The sequence below is a fragment of the Canis aureus genome, chromosome 7 (assembly GCF_053574225.1).
Source record: "Canis aureus isolate CA01 chromosome 7, VMU_Caureus_v.1.0, whole genome shotgun sequence".
NCBI lineage: Eukaryota > Metazoa > Chordata > Mammalia > Carnivora > Canidae > Canis > Canis aureus.
Genome location: NC_135617.1, coordinates 71798828 through 71816823, shown reverse-complemented (window position 1 = coordinate 71816823; position 17996 = coordinate 71798828). Strand labels below are relative to the sequence as shown.

The window sequence follows — 17996 nt, the reverse complement described above, 5'->3', positions numbered from 1 at the left end:
AGCCTAGGGGATCCCTGGGTGGCTCAGCAGTTTAGTGCTTGCCTTTGGCCCAGTGTGTGATCCTGGAGTCCCGGGATCAAGTCCCACATCAGGCTCCATGCATGGAGGCTCCATGCATGGAGCCTGCTTCTCCCTCTGCCTGTGTCTCTGCCTCTGTGTGTGTGTCTCTCTCATGAATAAATAAATAAAATCTTAAAAAAAAAAAAAAAGAATGTCAGCCTAGGGATCCCTGGGTGGCTCAGTGGTTTAGAGCCTGCCTTTGGCCCAGGGCATGATTCTGGGGTCAAGTCCCACATCTGGTTCCTTGCATGGAGCCTGCTTCTCCCCCTGCCTGTGTCTGGGCCTCTCTCTCTCTCATAAATAAACAAAATCTTTAAAAAAAAGAAGTCAGCCTAATCATGTGGTTGCATCCCTGCTACAAGTACTCCAAGGGCTTTTTACTGACCTGGAATAAAACCCGCACCCCACCAGGTCCCCCTCCATGCTAGCCTGCCATCTGCAGGACTCCAGCCAACGCCGCTGCTTGCTTCCCCACCTCAGGCAGGTCCTCCACACAGCCCCTCCTCAGGGAGGCAGCATCGGGTGGCCCCTCCCTGGTCAGGTTCTATCACCTTGTATGTCTTTTCTCTTCCCAAGGACGCCCGTCCGTTCACTTAGGTACCTGTCCATCATCTGTCTCTACCACCGGGACAGCAGTGCCTCGGCAGCAGGGACCCACTCAGCAAGCCCACCACTATGGCCCCTGAGGGAGGACACTGCCTGACTCTGAGCAAATGAGCGATGTTTTATATTCCTCACTCTGGGCAGTGGTCTTCTTCCAGAAGTAGAGTTTTAAAACAAAAGTTGAGAAAAAGAAAACCTGGGGCTTGCCAGAAACTTCTCAAGCAGCCTGGGGAAGGGGTTTTGAGAAAGGCACTACCTAGAGAAAACAGCTGGGGACCACCTCTCGCATTTTCCGGGTGGATGGAGATGGCTGCAGGGGAATTCCCTCTCAGTCCCAGAGAAAACATGGCACACTGTAATCACCTTTATTGAGCCACAGCATTCAGACATCCTGGTGGCTGGTATCCACGAGGGCAGCTGGCCGGCCCCCCACCCTGAGCCCCCAGAGGCAGAGTCCCCAGCTGTTCACCCTGAGCCCCCAGAGGCAGAGTCCCCAGCTGTTCAGCCACACACTGGAGCAGGACAGTTCGGGTTGCCTCCTTGAGAAATAGCTTCCTCTTTGGAAATGGCCTCACTCAGGCCCTGCAGATCACTGAGCAGGACAGAGAGGGATCCTAGGAAAGAAGACCCCCAGGGATAGCAGCCAGACAGACAAGGCTGTTGCAGCTCCGGTTGCAGAGAACAGGACTGCCATCAGATGGGAGGGTTATGAGGGAGGGTGTTCTCTGGCCCAAGGTGGGCATGGATGAGGGGCTGTGGGCCTCCAAAGGTCATGGAGAAAAATGCTCACACCATTAAGAGCACCTGGAGGAGAGATTCCTTAAGTCCTGTACATCCATCCATCCCTTCCTATCTAGACCATTACCTTTTATGGACTCCCTGGTGGTGGGTGCTGCCAGAGGCACAGCTGCTGAAGACCCTGGGTCCCTGGGGCTGGACTCCACAGACTTTCCCTTATCCAGGAGGGAAGGAAGAACTGCCAATAGTCGCTGCTGCTTGTAACGGGAGAGGAGACCCTCCTGCTGCAAGGTGGCCTGGGAAGGAGAGGGTCAAATGCCACCTAGCCCGGGCAGAGCCACCCCTCCCCAATGAGGCCTCTACTCCCCGGGCAGCTCCAGGGCCCAGTCTCTGACCCCCTACCAGCATAACGTTCTTGTCCCTCTCTAGCTCCTGCAGGCGCTGGGTCAGCCGCAGCCCCTCCTCCTTCCGGGCCTCATCTTGCAGGCGCCTGAGCTCCTGGTTCCGCTCCTTCTCCCAGGTGGCTTTGCGCTGCATCTGGCGCAGGGAGACCACTAGTGGAAGCCAGGGTACAGAGGGCACAGGTGTGGGGCAACCCAGAGGTAGTGAGGCACCATGAGAACAGCTGGAATTGTGGGCAGAACACTGGGGGGCTATGTCTTCTGCATGCTGGGCACAGTGGCTGATGCTCCACAACCCCATCCCTGAACCTTCCTGGACTCATTTAGGGAGAATCTGAATGTGTACTGAATATTCAATTTGGTGCAATCAATGTCTTCTTAATGTGTGCCAATGACACTGAGGTTAGGGACGCCTGGGTGGCTCAGCTGTTGAGTGCCTGCCTTTGGCTCAGGGCATGATCCTGGGGTCCCAGGATCAAGTCCCATATCCGGCTCCCTGCAGGAAGCCTGCTTCTCCCTCTGCCTGTGTCTCTGCTTCTCTATGTCCCTCATAAATAAATAAAATCTTTAAAAAAAATCTTTAACAAAAAATAGATGAATAGCTGTTGCATCTAGTTAGAGGAAGTACACAAGTGGGCACTGCATGAGTCTTGTAATTTGGCTAGGTATTTGAACTTTTCCCTATTATGACATTGGGGGGAAGCCTCTGGCTGGGTCAGTCGGTAGAGTACATGATTCTTGATCTTAGGTAAGTTTGAACCCCATGCTGGTTGTAAAGATTACTCAAAAACAAAATCTTTTTAAAAAAAGTTGGGAGACGGACACGTGCAGCACAGAACATCATGTAAAGATGGACACACAAAAGAATGATGTGCCAACAAACCAGGGATGCCACTGATTGCCAGCAACCATGAGAATGCAGGAGAGAATCATAAAATAGACTCTCAGAACCTCTAGTAGGCACCAACCCTGGCCAGCATCTTGACTTCAGACTTCTAGCTTCCAGTACTGTAAGAGAACAATTTTCTATTGCTTTAAGGCAAAAAAAAAAAAAGAAAGAAAAAGAAAAAAGAAAAAAGAAAAAAGAAAAAGAAAAAGGAAAAGGAAAAGGAAAAGAAAAAGAAAAAAGTTGGGGGTAATGGTTGGTGTGAGGTTGGGATGGCCGTGGCCTTGTGGAGGGGGGTGGCTGGGCAGGGCTCAGGGGGCACTAGGGCTGGCCACCTGCTGGTGCTCCTATGTGTGCTGGCTGAAGGAGTGTGTTCACCGCCTCAGAATGTATTTGTGCCATTTCTTGGTAACTTCATTATTGGCATACTTCAAAAACAGCTTTAAGATCCTTGGACACCTGGGTGACTCAGCAGTTGGGCACCTGCCTTTGGCTCAGGGCGTGATCCCAGGATCCGGAATTGAGTCCCACATCAGGCTCCCAGTGGGGAGCCTGCTTCTCTCTCTGCCTGTCTCTCATGAACAAATAAATAAATCTTAAAAAAACAAAACAAAAAACCCTTATGTCCAACACTGCCTTCTCCCCGGACGACCACAGCCACCCAAACAAATCTCACCTGCCTTGCCATGCTCCCTCCGAGCCTCATTCAGTCTCCTCTCTGTTTCTAAGAGCTGTTCCCGCAGCCTGGTTTCCACTTCAGCCACCTTCTCTTGCAGAGCTGGGGCGGGGGGGGGGGGGGGGGGGGCGGGGGTGCAGATGGGATGTGTCAGAGGAAGCTTTGCTTCTCCGTTCCTCACAGCCCTCCGTGGTAAACAGACTCCGCATCCTGCACACCTTGCCCATAGAGCTCCTGCTGCTGGGTCAGTTCCTGCCGGAGATTGGCAGCCTCCTCTGTGCTCTCCTGCTGGCCCTGGCGAGCAGCCTCCAGCTGCAGCCCCACACTAGCCAGGGACTCCTGGGTGCGTTGCAGCTCCTGCTCTAGCTGCTGGGCGACCTCACTCAGCTGCTGCCGCTCCGCCTCCCCTGGGAAGAGATGGCACTCAAAGGTCTCTCCGTGGCCAGACTCCACTCCTCCCTCCCCAACACACCCAACTCTGGCCCCTGCTCCAGCTCTGTAACGCCAGGACCAAGCGTACCTTGCTCCCGGGCCCGGCCCACCTCCTGCTGGATGATGTGGGCACTCAGCTGCAGCTCTGCATCCAGGCGGTTCCGTTCTTCCCGCAGCTGCTCCAACTCAAGGCTCATGTGTGTGGCTGGCGGGGCTGGGGGGCAGCTGCAGCAGGGAAGGGAAAGAGTCAGGGGCAGTCACCTAGCCTGATCCCTAAGCCCCCATCCCCTTCAGTCCTCACTGTCTGGGGTCCCAGCAGACACCACCTTAACCCCCTCCCATCCACCGCAGTGCCCCAGGCTTCACCTCTCCTGGCGCAGCTGAGCAAGGGCCAGTTTTCGAGCCATCAGGCCTGGGGGAGAAAAGGCAGAGAGCAACGGAGAGGAGCTTGAGGAGGGAAAGGGGAAGGGATGCATGGTCTGGTGACAAGAAGGCATGAGGTCAAATGTGGGAGGCAAGAGCTGGGGAAGGCAGGGGCAGGAGTACAGCGTGTCTGGCAGTTGCCCTACCCACCCCGAATCGTGTGGACCCTGCGGACGGCATAGCTGACTCGGCTGCTGAGGCAGGGCAGCCGGGCTGCAGCCCCTTCCACTTCAGCCATGGTGCTCTGGAGCCAGGTCTGAAAGCTGGAGAAGGCACACATCACTGACCCTTCCACCCCACTCATCCCCTGAAGGACCTGATGTGACTCGTAGGAACAACTCCTTCTATCCTATACTGCTGAATATGCAGGGAACAGGCAGGGAAAACCATAGCAGGGAAAAGAGAAGCTGAGGCCGAGGGCTGGGGCACCAACTCTGTCCCACCAGTCGCATCTGAGCCCCTCGGCCTCGGCCAATGAGGAAAGCCTGAGCGCTCACACCCTTTAGTGTCTGTTAGATAAAAATGATCCCATTGCTCCTAAGGACCACATGGCTTTGCTTGGTCCCAAAACCTACAGCAAGCTTCTCCTCTGGGTCCTATCAATCAGTATCTTTAATAAGAGCCCTGTGGTAAAAACAAGAACGAGCTTCATAGGGTCACACACCTCATCCTGACCCAGAGCCCATAACACACAGAGTTCAGTACACATCAGTACAAACAACTCTATGGGGGCTGACACCATAAGGATGGATCATCTCTAGCTCATTTGGACTTTTTTTGCCTGCAGTCCCTGGACATGTCTCCTGGTTTTGGAAACCTCCTGGCACTGTACGCCATGTGTGGGTATATGAACTTAGGTACATTTTCCCTAAAGAACAAGGCACACAGTTTCCAAGAAGGCATCGCCTATGTATCTTTTATCTTTCCAAGCAACCTGCAGAGTTTATTTCTCATAACCTATGTTTTGGTCACTAATATGCATTACAGATCAAAGCTACCCTCACAATTCCTTGACACTAGTGAAGGCCAGACCCATGAGCATTATGGGCTGGCCGTGCCCCAAGCGGTACAGCAAAGGCTCATGAAAACTGAGCAGGGCCAAGGCAAGGGCAGAACTCTCCAGGAGAGTCCAAGTCTGTATTGACTGAAAAACACATAGATGATAAAGGCTGATGATAAAGGTTGTATCCCTTGCAGCACAGCAGAAACCCATTATTCAAAAACCTCCAACACCTCCTGTGGCTCTTATTAAAGCAATTTCCTGATGAAGTTTCCAGACCATCTAGAGATAGACAAACAAACATGATTAACAATCTGAGTGTGGGTTGTTTTAAGCCTCACGAACTTTCTGGCAATCAGTCATTGGCAAGGACCATTTCAGTGATGTCCTGGTGCCAAAGTAAAGCCCTGTGCACAGTGCAACCTTCCCATTCTCCTGGGAACAGGAGGCATGCACGATGAGGTGAATCTGGGTGGTTCATTATAAGTCTAAGTCCATGAGAAGTGGAAATTTTTCATGATTATTTTAAAGTGAAATTAATCCTCAAGGTACAAACCCAACAGAAAGTGATGGTGGACAAGGACCTAGCCAGCCTCACAATTTTCTACACCAGTAATTCTTCTGTTATCCACCCAGAACAGCCTCGTGGTAACAGTCAACATTCAGAGTGCGGATGACAAGCGGGCACCGTGCCAGGAGGCCTATGGGGGCCCACCTCAGTATTCCCAAGTCCAAAGCTGACAAGGGGCTGTCACCAGCACAAAGAAGCATGCGTTCCGCTTAGAGGCCCTCCTACAGGTTGTAAAACAGGAGTTGAGAAGGACACACCTAGGAAGTTGGTATGAGAGGCACTGGCTTGCAAATGATTAAGGAGGAAATTGGCATACATGTCACAGACTATCTAGTAAGCCAGGAGGTGTACAGCTTTAAAATAAATACATTAAACTTGGTGTATCCACACTCTGCATCTTCCAACAGCTCTGAAGGTGGAGAACCTCCCAGTGAGCGGCACTATAGGAGGAAGCACGGTCTCACCTCCAACCAAACATGCATGGGAGTTGTAACAAGCGACCCTCCTGAGTGTGGAGCAGGTCGCCCCAGGGAAAAACAAACACAGGGACTTTTACAGTAAAGGGCTGGGTACCTCTAGCCCTGCATCCCCCAATTGCCAGCTTTCCAGCCCCTCTTGCCTAAGCTCCTAAACTTCCGGCTACCCAGGAAACCAGGGAAGCAAAAATGCTACTCCGCCTACCCTCCATCCCATATACCTGCTGACAAAATTGGCCACAAGCCTCAGCTGCTCCTCGGCTGTGGCTGTGTGCTGCTGCCTCCGGCGCTGGGCCTCCTGAGCACGGCTGAGCTCTAGCTGCAGGGCCTGGGAAGGAGGCAGTGAAGACAGGGATCCCCTCCCCAGGGCTCGTGGGGGGCAGTGGTGAGGCACGCCCGACCCCACCCAGCCTCGGCCTGGCTCAGCCACTACCTTGGTGCTCATCCGCTCCACCTCCACCTCTGCGGCTTTGTCCTGTAGGGAGCGCTGCAGGATGGCCTGCTCCTGGCTCTGAGCCACAGCTCCCTCCTGGAGCTCTGCCACCTGGGCAGGGTGGGGAGGAGGCAAGACGGGGCACAGCTAGGGCAGAAAGCTGGAGGGGGGCACTGGGAATGGAGGGGCTGGTGTCAAAGTCTCTGAAAGAACATCATGCAGGGAGACAAGCTTGGGTTCCTGAGATGGAGTCTGAGTCCAGGTTTCCTTCCAGAAGCATGTTCCACATGCCCACACCTTGAGGAACCACACTGTGACATACCAACAAGGATGCACCACCTCAGCCCATGCCACCCATGTTTGGACTTTGTCACCTCCTTAGAAAAGCCATTCCTGACCATCCTGCCTAAAGCACGCCCACCCTGGGGTCTCTTTCTGTCACGCTTTTACACTTTTCTTTAGCGCACACCATAATCACTTGACATCATCTGTCTGCTGGCCTGCTGTCCCTGCTGCCCAACGTAAGCTCCGTGCCAGCACTAGTGTTTGTTCAGGACTATGTTCCCGGTACATAGGGTAACTCTTCAAGAGATCTTTGGTGGGTAAGTACCATCCCTTGTGTAAGGAGCCAGGAGTTGGTGGGGGGACGAACAGGGAGAGAGAGTCAAGTGAGAGGGTGTGTCAAGTGACCTGTCCCTTCAGCTGCGCCACACATCCTCTGTGCTCCAGCTCTTGGGCCTTCAGCTGCACCATGAGGGCAAACACCTTCTCCCGCCAGCGCTTCAGCAGGGCCTGGCACTTCCTGCTGAACTCGGGCTCCAGGGAGTCTGCAGGCTGGACCTGCGTTGGAGGAAGGGCCAGAAGTGCGCCCAGGCTTTGTTTTTTTGTTTTCTTTGTCCCACCCAAGCCACAAGAGCCACAGCAAGAAGAGGGCTTCACTGAAGAGAAGGTCCCAGAAGGTTCTGGCAGCACGGCAACTCTTCCCACCCTCGGGGAGTTGCTGGAGGCAAGGGGCCTACCTTCCTGGTCAGCTCCTCCTCCTGCATGGCAAGAATGTGCATGAGGCTCTGCACCCGCACCTGCAGCAGCTCCGCCGTGGTGTGCAGGCCATCCCGGTCCTCCCGCAAGTGCTGCAGGAGGAAGCGCAAAGGAGGGAGCGGCTGCTCTGCAGGCCCTCAAGCCTGATGCCACCCCTTGTCAGCAACTGCTTTCAGGGGCCACCCATCTCCCAGGATCTGATCCCTGAGCCTTCTCACCCCACCTCCAGCCCACACAGAGGCGCACTCTCTCACTTGCACTGTTTCTAGAAGCTCCTGTCGCTCCGATTCCCAGGTCTGGCTGTGGACCTCAGGAGGGACTTGCTCCCCCACATATCTCCTTAAATTCTCAACCAAGGTCACTTGTGCCTCTAAGTCTTCTTCGGTCTTGCTGGGGTTGGGATGGGAACCGGGCAGCCATCAGTGAGGCACCCTGGAGACCCGCCACATCCACCCACCTGCCGGATCCCATTTGCTGCCCACCCCCACTTTACCTCAGCTGCTTCTGTAGCAACTCGGCCTCTCTCTGGGCCACAGCCAGCTCCTTGGCTTCCCCTGCCCTCCTAGTTTCCAGACTATTCAGAGATTTCTCCAAGCCCTCAGCTTTGCTGGTCAAACTGGAAAGAGCCTCCTGGTGTGCCTGTGTCAAGGACAAGAGCTGTGGAGAGAAGAGAGGGCACAGAGGGGCCAGCTCACTCCCACATCTGGACTTTCTGAATCCACTCCCGCTCAGACCCTGTCCTTGCAATCCCACCTTCCATAACCTTAGAAAACAACGTGGCAAAATGGAGACAGTCCCTGGTGCCCCACTGTCCTCCGTCCACCTGCCATTCTGTCAGCGGTCCCTGCCAGGTCTCTCTCCACTAAATGTATCTTCACTTCTGTCTCCAACCTTAGCAAGCCACCCTCCTCTCTGGCCTGCACAATACCAACAAACTCCTGACCAGTCTTCAGAAGCCTTCTGGGGCAGGGGCCGCATGCGTGGCTCAGTTGGTTAAGCGTCAGACTTTGACTCCGGTCATGATATTGGGGCTAGAGACAGGCCCCGTGCTCAGTGGGGAGTCTCCTTGTCCCACTCTGTATTCCCCTCCCCCCATTCATTCTCTATCAAATAGATGAAAAAAATTTTTTTAAGATTATTTATTTATTTATTTAAATCTTTATTTATTTATTTTTTAAACTTTTATTTATTTATGATAGTCACACACAGAGAGAGATAGAGAGAGAGAGAGAGGCAGAGACACAGGCAGAGGGAGAAGCAGGCTCCATGCACTGGGAGCCCGACATGGGACTTGATCCCGGGGCTCCAGGATCACACCCTGGGCCAAAGGCAGGCGCTAAACCGCTGCGCCACCCAGGGATCCCCTAAGATTATTTATTTATTCACAAGACACACAGAGAGAGGCAGAGACACAGACAGTGTCTATTTAAAAATTTTTCATCAGGGCACCTGGGTGGCTCCGCGGTTGAGCAGCTGCCTTTGGCTCAGTCCCGGGATCGAGTCCCACATCAGGCTCCCTTGCATGGAGCCTGCTTCTCCCTCTGCCTGTGTCTGCCTCTCTGTGTCTCTCATGAATAAATAAAATCTTAAAATAACAAAAACAGAGCTCACTGCTCTTAAGGTAAAGTACAAAGTTCTGAACAGGCCCCAAGGACTCCCCGTGCGTACACCATCCAGGGCACCCCCCCTCTTCTACACTCATACCCCTTGACCCTCTGGCCTCCTTATGCCCCACAGGCTGCCAAGTGTCGCCAGCTCACCAGCCAACTCCTATTCAGCTCAAATGACAACTTATCAAGATGCATCTTTCATAAACCTAAAGGCCATTTTTTTTTTAAACTACCTGCTGTGTCCATTTTCTGGCTAGATTGCTACCTTTCCCTTATCAATTTCTAGGCACAGAGTATATGTTAGGGATATTAGCCTTTTTCACGATATGAACTGTAAATATTTTTTATCATCTGTTCTTTAATTTTACTTTGTCATTTTTACTGTGTCATTGTGTTTGTTCAGGACTATTTTCCCGGTACATAGGGTAACTCTTCAAGAGATCTTTGGTGGGTAAGTACCATCCGTTGTGTAAGGAGGCAGGAGTTGGGGGGGGATGAACAGGGAGAGAGTCAAGTGAGAGGGTGTGTCAAGTGACCTGTCCCTTCAGCTGCGCCACACATCCTTAATTTTAAAATTATAAAGCCAATGTATCCATCTTTCCTTTAATGACTGGATTTTAACTCATAGGTAGAAAAGCCTTCACCAATCTGTTATAAAGGAATTCACCAGGGGTACCAGACTGGCTCAGTCAGTAGATAGAGCATGCAACTCCTGATCTCAGGGTCATTTTGGGTGTAGAGATTACTTAAAAAAAGAAAATCTTTAAAAAAAAAAAAAAAAAAGGAATTCACCCATGTTTTCTTCCAGTATCTTTATGGTTTCACTTCTTAACATGTCAACTGGTTAGGATGGTCTCCCCTAATGCCCTTGTCCACATTAGGGCTTCCTGTCCTTCTCCTTCCTGGCATTTCTCCCAATTGCAATTAATTAATTAGGATTACATAAGGTGTTGAATGTGCAAGTCCCCCAGTTGGGTGTCAGCTCCACCCACAAGGACTCAGGCTGATTTGCCCACCCCAGAGTCCCCACACAGATCTCAGATGGCAAAAGGTAGCACTGAGAAATGCTTGCTGAATGAGTCCTCTCCTTTCCCCAGTCCACCTCAGGAGACCTCTCCCACCCTCCTCACCACCCCTACAATGCTCCCACATGAAGTGGGTATCCTGAGTGAAGCAGGAACACAAAGTACTTCCTACTGAACAAAGACCAAAACACCCAAATTCGTCTTTCACCTTCCCCAGACATCTTATTACTCCACTGGTCATGGGGACTTTTCTGTGAAACTTGCTCTTTGCTAGGAAGCTTCTGGCCAGTTCCTCCAGCAGGAACTGAACCCTTCTCACCCCCATATTCACCTGCTCCTGGTGCAGCCTCTTAATCTCTTCCAGTTCCCGCTGGCTCCCTTCTTCCAGGTTCTTTCGGACAACCTCAGCCCCAGCCAAGGCAGCACGCAGGCCCTCAGCCTCAGCCCGACCAGCCTTCTCCGCCCGTGCCAGAGCCTCCAGCTCCATGGCCTGGGCCTCCAGCTTCATCTTCTGCTGCAATGAGGTCTCCCGCAGGACTCGGACCTCCTCCTCAAGCCGCCGCAGCTCTTGCAGCTGCCGAGAGATCAGCTCAGCCTGCTGGCTCAGGGCCTGTGACCCCTCTATCTCCACAGACCTTCAAAGAGGTTAGCACAGGTGAGACCTGTCTGGTGCTGGGAGGGTGGTGGAGGTCACAAACAGAGAGAGGAGGAGGATCCTTCTGCTACTGTATGAGGAGATGGGGGGAGGGAGGATGAAGGTGGGCCAGGGGAATCTCTGCATTTGCATCATCACTGTCATTTATCATGGCAGTCCTAAGCATATTAGGCTCACTAGTGGCACTCACAGGACCTAAAGGCTACTTGAGTTCACGGAACATGATCTCTTTTGAGCTACATACAGGCAGATGCATCAAACACGCACATCATTAGGCCCCACATTCTGAAATAGAGATTGGAAGACACCCAGAGACTTCTGAATTCTGATTTAAGGGTAAGGAAAAGTTGGAGGAAGTTTCAGAGAAAGACAGGTCATCATGGCTTCTAGTATCAATACAGTGAGACCAGGCACTAATTAAAAGCCTTTATTGAGTGTTAGATATCCTGTATCTATCCTGTATCCAGGAGTCGACAGCACATTAATAAGTTACATAGACCACTGGTGTCTTGTAAAGTTTAAACGAGCTTACGATAACATGGATCTTGACACACCTCCTCCACTGAGGCCCAGAACCACAGGATTTTTCTTTTAAAATGGTGGGGATCTACAGCCTAGAGATATTTTTTTTTTTTTAAGATTTTATTTATTCATGAGAGACACGGAGAGACAGATGTAGAGACACAGGCAGAAGAAGCAGGCTCCATGCAGGGAGCCTGATGTGGGACTCGATCCTGGGACTCCAGGATCATGCCCCGAGCCAAAGGCAGACACTTAACCACTGAGCCACCCAGGCGTCCCTACAGCCTAGAGATATTAACTGGCCAAAGGACCCTAGTTGGTAGCCAAACTAGCATCAGAGTCTCTGTCTCCTGACACCCACTCTGGGGCTCTCCCCTTTTCATCATCATGCTCCTTTCTCTTGGACGGGGTCCAAGGCAGACCCATCTGCAGCCCCACTCTAGAGCAAAATGGCAGAATGACATTCCAGTACATTTGAGAAGAGACACATGACGAAACATCAAGAGTAAGAATCACAATTTTTATAGAAAAACATTGGCAAATAGCACGGTCAGCTCTAAAGGCAAGTCCTCCATCAGAATCCACGCTACCACAGTACAGCCTATACTCCTGGTTTGTACTTCTTTCTCTCACCCTACTACCTCTTCCCTTAGGGCTTTTAAATCATTGCTATCAGGATCTCATTCATTTTCATTATCCCCATCTGTAGCATCGAGCACATTGCCTTATCCTTTATGCCTTATCCTTTATCCTTAAGCTCCAGGAGTTGCTTATGCAAAAATGCACAAATTAGGGAACTAAGGGCTGAAACAGGGTAAGGAATCTATTTCAGTGAAAAGGGGTCACTGGCAAGCAAGCCCAAGAAAAGAGCAACAATGAATCCCTACCTGCCTCTCCGCCCCGGCTCCTGCCCATTGCCAGAAACATCCTGTTCCCACGTGATCACTTGAGGTCTCTGGTTGTCTGGCCGCCTCTCTGAGACATCTTGATGGGCTGAGGTTTGGACCAGGGGAATGTCTGAAACCCAGGTGGGAGCCATTCTTGGTACAGTTGGAAGGGGATGAGCTTGGAAGTGGGATGGGGGAATCAACCCAGTGGAACCTGAGGAATCACAAGGACACAGATGGTCAGTTTTCTAAGGAAAGGCAATCACCAGTCCCCTTGCCTGGGCCCACTGACCTGAAGGTTGAAACATCTCCACATTATCTGAAGTCTCTAGATTCTGTGTCCAGCCATCTATGTTTCCCTGGACAATAGGAGAAACAAGGACACCCCAGTTCAATTTTCAGGCCACCTTCCAAAGAGAAAGCCCCTACAATAACAAAAGTCATAATCCTTTAGTAACTTCTCAAGAGAAGTAGGAAATACCCGAAGATCACTTGCTTGACCCAACCTGGTTCCTGATAGAAGAACTATGGCAATAACCATGAGATGGAGGTAATTAAGGCAGGCTGAGAGGAAGCTCTTAGACTTTACTCCTACTTTTAGAATTCTGGGAAGCCTTTACCCTCTTCTTTAAGTTTCTACGGCCTCTGCCTTTCCTTGTCGGAGGTGAGAAAGGAGGTACGCAGTGCAGGGGCTGTGAGCCCAATCTCCAGAGTTTTCTCCATGGCTCAGCAAGGCCTTCTGGAAGCCCATCCAGACACCACCAAGCCATGACTCCTGGGTCCTTCCCTATTAAAGCACTGGCCCAAGGCCTGGGCCCAGATGAATGTGGCCACATGTAGGGCAGGACACCTCCCCAGGTCCCCTGGGAACAGGCAGCCTAGACCCCTTGGCCGAAAAAACAATTTCCTGACATCTCATCCAGAGCCTTCCGGCCGCTGTCCTCAGTTTCCCTCTTCTATGCCCTCAGCTGCCATTCCTGCCGCCTACCGTCCTCTCTCCGGGGTCCAGAACACGAGAGGTCTTTTCAAGGTCTCCCTACCCTCCCACCAGAACGCACCTAGTCTCCCTGCCTGGGATTCCTATCACCCTCCCTACAGCCTCATCTGCTCCTTCCTGAAAGCGTTACTCTAGTCCCTCACGGCCGCATCCCCTCCCAACCGCACGCCTGCAGGCTCCCAGCTCTTTCCACTCCCGCGTCTCCCCCGATACCCGAGCCTTCCCCTGCTGGACCCGGGGCTCTAAGGCCGTTGGGACCACTTCATCTGCTCCTTCCCCTGGTCCCTGTGCCCCTCTTCCCCTATGGACCCCTGAGCCCACCCCGAACCCCCTGTCGGCCCCTTCCCGCCCCCCAACCGACTCTTCCCGAACGCCCCTTACCGAGCGCGAGGCCCTCCGCCCTCCGCCCTCCGCCCTCCAGCCACCACCCCTGGCCCTCGCCCCGGGCGCGGCCACCGCGCCTGCGCAGAGCGGGCGGCTCGGCGGGCCGCCGGGGGAGGGGGGAGGGGAAGGGCACGCAGGCGCAGTGGGGTCTAAAGCCAGGCCCCAGGCCCCAGGCCGTGGGGGACGCCTCCGCGCGCCCGCGGCCCCTCCCAACTCCGGGAACCCGGGAAAACAGGAGAACTAATCAGGAGAGGCGGAAGGCGGGAAATCGGAGCTCTCCAGAGCGCCGGCCAATGGAGCGGCGGGGGGCAACGGAAGCGGCCAACCAGGAGGGCCGGTGGGGGCTCGTCGCTCCGAGCTCGGGCCCGGGAACTCGGAAGGCGGGCCAGGCGCTGCCCGCGCGCGGAGGCCACGCCCCCCCCCCCCCCCCCGGCCTCCCCGCTGTCACCCGGCGGCCGCGCGCGAGCTCGGGCACTGCCTGCGGGGGACGGCACGTGGAGGCTGCTCGCGGTAGGTGGGCACCAGGCCGGGCACGGGAGGGAAGGCCTGGGGCGGCCCTGCCTGACCGCGGGAGCCCCTTCCCCTTTGCGCCGCGCCCGGAGAAGCCGGGAAGCCGGGGCTTAGCTTCGCTTTGCTGGAGAACCGAGGGACCGTCTTCACTGTCTGTTGGGGGACAGTGGATTCGCCTCCCGCTGGGGTTAAAGGGAACTGGTTGTGAGAGGGATTGGCCTGAAGGGCGAGGCGGCGCGGGCGAGCAGGACGGTTACTCGATTTGGATAAGCAAGTCTGATAGGAAGCTTCTTTTCTACAAATTACAGAGGTGACAAGGTAGTATGGTACAGAGCAGGAATCCCACACACCCATCTACAGACCGCATTTCCCTGGGAGGCGCCTAATGTGTTGTTGCCTTGCACAGATTGAGTCTCCTGAATACCTGGGGCAGCCTGAGGATCCGGCTCCACCAAGGTGCCACAGGACGTGTTCCTCTCTGCGCTGCACTGGGACCTTCCCCGAATTCTTCGGTTGCAAAGCTGCTTGACAGTTTTGTTTGTATCCCGTGCCTAGGCGCCCTGCACTCTGAAGTTGCACTACTCAGGCCTGGGTTCTCCTCTGAGTTTTACCACTGATCCCTGGTACAAATTCAAGCCTGTGCTCAAAGTTGAAAAAAAGCACAAAGCACAGCTCAAATTTGCATCAGACAGAAAGTGAACTTAGGGCAGCGTGCATGGCTCTGGTGTGGGACAGGTGATAGACTCCTGAAGTGGAACAGGTGGTGCAGAGAGGGCACCACCCATGCTGCCCTGCTTCCAGCTCCTGCGCATAGGAGGAGGCAGGGGTGGTGATCTCTACACCTTCCACCCCCCTAACGGGGCTGGCTGCACTTATCGCTTGGGCTGTAGGGCCGACCTGTGTGATGTGGCCCTGCAGCCCCAGAGGGAGCCTGGCCTCATCTCTGGAGTCCATGCGGAGCTGCACGCTGAGCGCCGGGGTGATGACTGGAGGGTCAGCCTGGAGGACCATAGCAGCCAAGGTGAGCAGCAAGCAGGGCAGCCTTGCACCTGGGCAATTGCAGTTCTGGGCCAGAATGATCAAGGGGCTTCACAGGGACCCTGCCTGCCTCCCAAACGCCCTATCAGATTGGATGGACAGTTGTCTTGACCTGCATCTTCCCACTCAAGGTGTGCAGTGTCAGAAGCTCTCTGTGGGACTGGCCCCCAATGGTCGCTGCCTAGCTGGAAGCATCTAAACAGGGGCTGGGAGGTAGATGCAGGGCCTGCCATCATCAGGGAAGTATCATAGTGGGGATGATCTGGGGCCTTGGGAGCCAAACTCAGATGACTCAGTTTCCAAATTTGTTGAGGCACCTTGTTTTTGTCTGAAGGCGGTTATATGTTGCATTATGTTTTAATGATCAGGGCATAGGTCTTGCTCCTTGACTGGCAGGCATTTGTAGTCAACCTCAGAAGGCCTGGGCTTTGCTGCTGTCCCTTCACGTCTCTGGGTCTCGAGTTCCTCATAGGTATAATGTAAGGAAGGCTTTGTAAGGTCGGTTTCAGGAGTGTTGTGGAGATTAGGTTAACTATGGGAGCCAACATTCATTTAGTGCTTACTGTGGGCACCAGGTACTGTTCTAAGCGCATCGAATGTCGGTGAACACTAATACAGTCCCCATTTTACAGACAACAAACATTAAGCATAGCTTAATTTTCAGGTGACATAGCTGGTAAGATAGAGCCAAGATCTCAACCCAGACAGTCCATGGTATGCCATTAACTGTTTTTGTGTTAGAGCTGGGTGAGAAACATGTCTGAGGATGGCACCTCAGCAGAGTGAGGGAAGGAGTCCATTCCTTCCATATGCCTGTGGGACGGCATAAAAAATAAACTTGTTCTCAACTCACTAGGAGCTTAATATCTGGTGTCACCTGCTGAGGGACTTCAGGTGTTGAGAAGTTGATGACAAGTGTCATGTTCTCCTCCTTCATGTTCCCCAGAAAAGCGAAGGAGGCCAGATTTCTCCTCTCCTGACTCTGGTCATTTCTGTTTTTGTCATTCTCTGTATCTGTCTGGTGCCCTGCCATCAACAGGGACTCTGGTCAATAATGTCCGACTCCCAAGGGGTCACAGGCTGGAGTTGAGTGATGGAGACCTTGTGACTTTTGGCCCTGAAGGGCCCCCAGGAACCAGCCCTTCAGAGTTCTACTTCATGTTTCAACAAGTCCGAGTCAAACCTCAAGATTTTGCGGCCATTACCATCCCGAGGTCTAGTGGTGAAGAGGGAACTGGGACTGGCTTCCAGCCTATGCTGCCCCCACAAGGGGCCCCAAAGCGCCCCCTCAGCACCCTTTCCCCTTCCCCGAAAGCCACGTTGATCCTCAATTCCATCGGTAGTCTCAGCAAGCTCAGACCCCTTCCCCTCACCTTTTCCCGGAGTGGGGGTGGGCCACAGAAACTGCCTGTTCCCACTCCTCCTAGGGAGGTGGGGAGTACCCCTTCTGACCCACCCCCAAGAAATCGGAGGAAATCAGCTCACCGAGTGTTGGCAGAGCTGGATGATGAGGGAGAGATTCCTGAGGCTCCCCCAGTCTTTATGGAGCCCAGAAAGAAACTCCGTGTAGAGACAACCCCACAGACACTTGCTGGGTAAGTGGAGAGAACTTTCTCAATTTTAATTCCTTTTTTATTCTTTTTTAGTGCCCTAGGCTGGAAGGTGGCCTTCTGCTCTGGGGATAGGAATGGGGATGGGAATAGGAGGTGGACAGAGGTGGAACAGATGTTGAATTGGCAAGACCTGGGTTAGCTCTACTGTTGAGGTTCACCACTGGTCCAGTGAGTCTATCTAAGTTCCCTCTAGGATTACCCAGGGGAAAGTTCTAGGCTACTACAGGTTTCTAGTGACCCTGATTTTCTGTGTCACTTTCTTCAGCAATCGACGTGGATGCCCTTGGAAGCACCCAGTGAGCACTCCCAGGGCTCCCCCTGCAGCTGGGGGCGGGGAGCCCTGTGCAGCCACTTGTTGCTACCTACCCCAAGAAGAAACAGTTGCCTGGGTTCAGTGCGACGGTTGTGATGTCTGGTTCCATGTGGCCTGTGTTGGCTACAGCATCCAGGCTGCCAGGGAGGCTGACTTCCGGTGCCCAGGGTGTCATGTAGGCATCCAGACTTAAGGCCCATCACCGGGGTACCAGAGGACAGGGAGCCAGCACCTCCAGGCCAGGGGTAGACAGTGGAGCACCGATGGATCCTAAGAAATGCTCCCATCTTCCCTTGCCTCCCTGGGAGGGAATGACTACAGGGGATCGTGCCCATTGCTATGGACACTGATTCAAGGCTGGAAGAGGCCCTCATGGCCAAGGTGACAGAAAAGATGGTTTCCTGCCAAAGATATTGTTGCCTCCGGAAGTTGCAAGCTGGAAATTCCATTACAAGCTGTAGGTAGGTCCTTGTCGTCAGAGGCACTAGAGTGTCTGGTCAGAGCACCCGTCAATTGCAGAGGCAATCCCTGGGCAGACTTGGAACAAACAAGCGCTTAATGTTCTTGGATGGCATCACTAAGGCATACTGGGAAAACCCAAGAAAGCTTTTACGTTGTGGGTAAACCACTGACACAGACCATGATCTTGAACTGGCTTTTCAGAGCTTTGCTTCTATTTCCAAATAAATAAGCAACTTCATTCAA

The 17996-nt window shown here is 53.3% G+C and overlaps 2 protein-coding genes across 16 annotated transcripts; one reads left to right on the top strand and one right to left on the bottom strand.

The window, feature by feature from the left end:
* Window positions 1-1014: 1014 nt before the first annotated feature.
* CCHCR1 (coiled-coil alpha-helical rod protein 1) lies at window positions 1015-13940 on the bottom strand. Of its 15 annotated transcripts, none has more exons than XM_077904753.1 (18): window positions 13815-13940; window positions 12729-12861; window positions 12437-12650; window positions 10704-11007; window positions 8231-8394; window positions 7992-8127; window positions 7719-7829; window positions 7390-7539; window positions 6700-6810; window positions 6488-6594; window positions 4370-4482; window positions 4163-4208; window positions 3885-4021; window positions 3583-3771; window positions 3365-3466; window positions 1804-1955; window positions 1529-1697; window positions 1015-1277 (listed from the first exon to the last, which is right to left on the bottom strand). In XM_077904753.1, exons 2-18 carry the CDS (start codon window positions 12742-12744, stop codon window positions 1165-1167), a joined length of 2334 nt encoding a protein of 777 aa, XP_077760879.1. In that variant the 5' UTR covers window positions 12745-12861; window positions 13815-13940; the 3' UTR covers window positions 1015-1164. The 15 variants fall into 15 exon arrangements, 13 of the variants coding, with proteins under 13 accessions (XP_077760879.1, XP_077760878.1, XP_077760882.1 ...); XM_077904752.1 differs by having other exon boundaries at window positions 12729-12795; window positions 13815-13909; XM_077904756.1 differs by having other exon boundaries at window positions 12437-12566; window positions 12729-12795; window positions 13815-13874.
* A 19-nt stretch (window positions 13941-13959) lies between these two features.
* On the top strand, window positions 13960-17996 carry TCF19 (transcription factor 19). The gene is made up of 4 exons (XM_077904761.1): window positions 13960-14327; window positions 14734-15348; window positions 16405-16960; window positions 17244-17996. The coding sequence occupies exons 2-4, from the start codon at window positions 15111-15113 to the stop codon at window positions 17482-17484; spliced, it is 1035 nt and encodes a 344-aa protein (XP_077760887.1). The 5' UTR covers window positions 13960-14327; window positions 14734-15110; the 3' UTR covers window positions 17485-17996.

What these genes read in the sequence shown, in the direction of transcription:
- CCHCR1 (XM_077904746.1), bottom strand. Translation starts at nt 13,272, where the DNA reads ATGTGGCCACATTCATCTGGGCCCAGGCCTTGGGCCAGTGCTTTAATA. An exon ending in GAGCCGGGGCGGAGAGGCAG is followed by an intron (nt 11,008 to 12,436) that starts GTAGGGATTCAT and finishes ACCTCTTTGAAG; the next exon opens with GTCTGTGGAGATAGAGGGGT. An exon ending in GGGACAAGAACGTTATGCTG is followed by an intron (nt 1,698 to 1,803) that starts GTAGGGGGTCAG and finishes TCTCCTTCCCAG; the next exon opens with GCCACCTTGCAGCAGGAGGG.
- TCF19 (XM_077904761.1), top strand. Translation starts at nt 15,111, where the DNA reads ATGCTGCCCTGCTTCCAGCTCCTGCGCATAGGAGGAGGCAGGGGTGGT. An exon ending in GGAGGACCATAGCAGCCAAG is followed by an intron (nt 15,349 to 16,404) that starts GTGAGCAGCAAG and finishes TGCCATCAACAG; the next exon opens with GGACTCTGGTCAATAATGTC. An exon ending in ACCCCACAGACACTTGCTGG is followed by an intron (nt 16,961 to 17,243) that starts GTAAGTGGAGAG and finishes CACTTTCTTCAG; the next exon opens with CAATCGACGTGGATGCCCTT.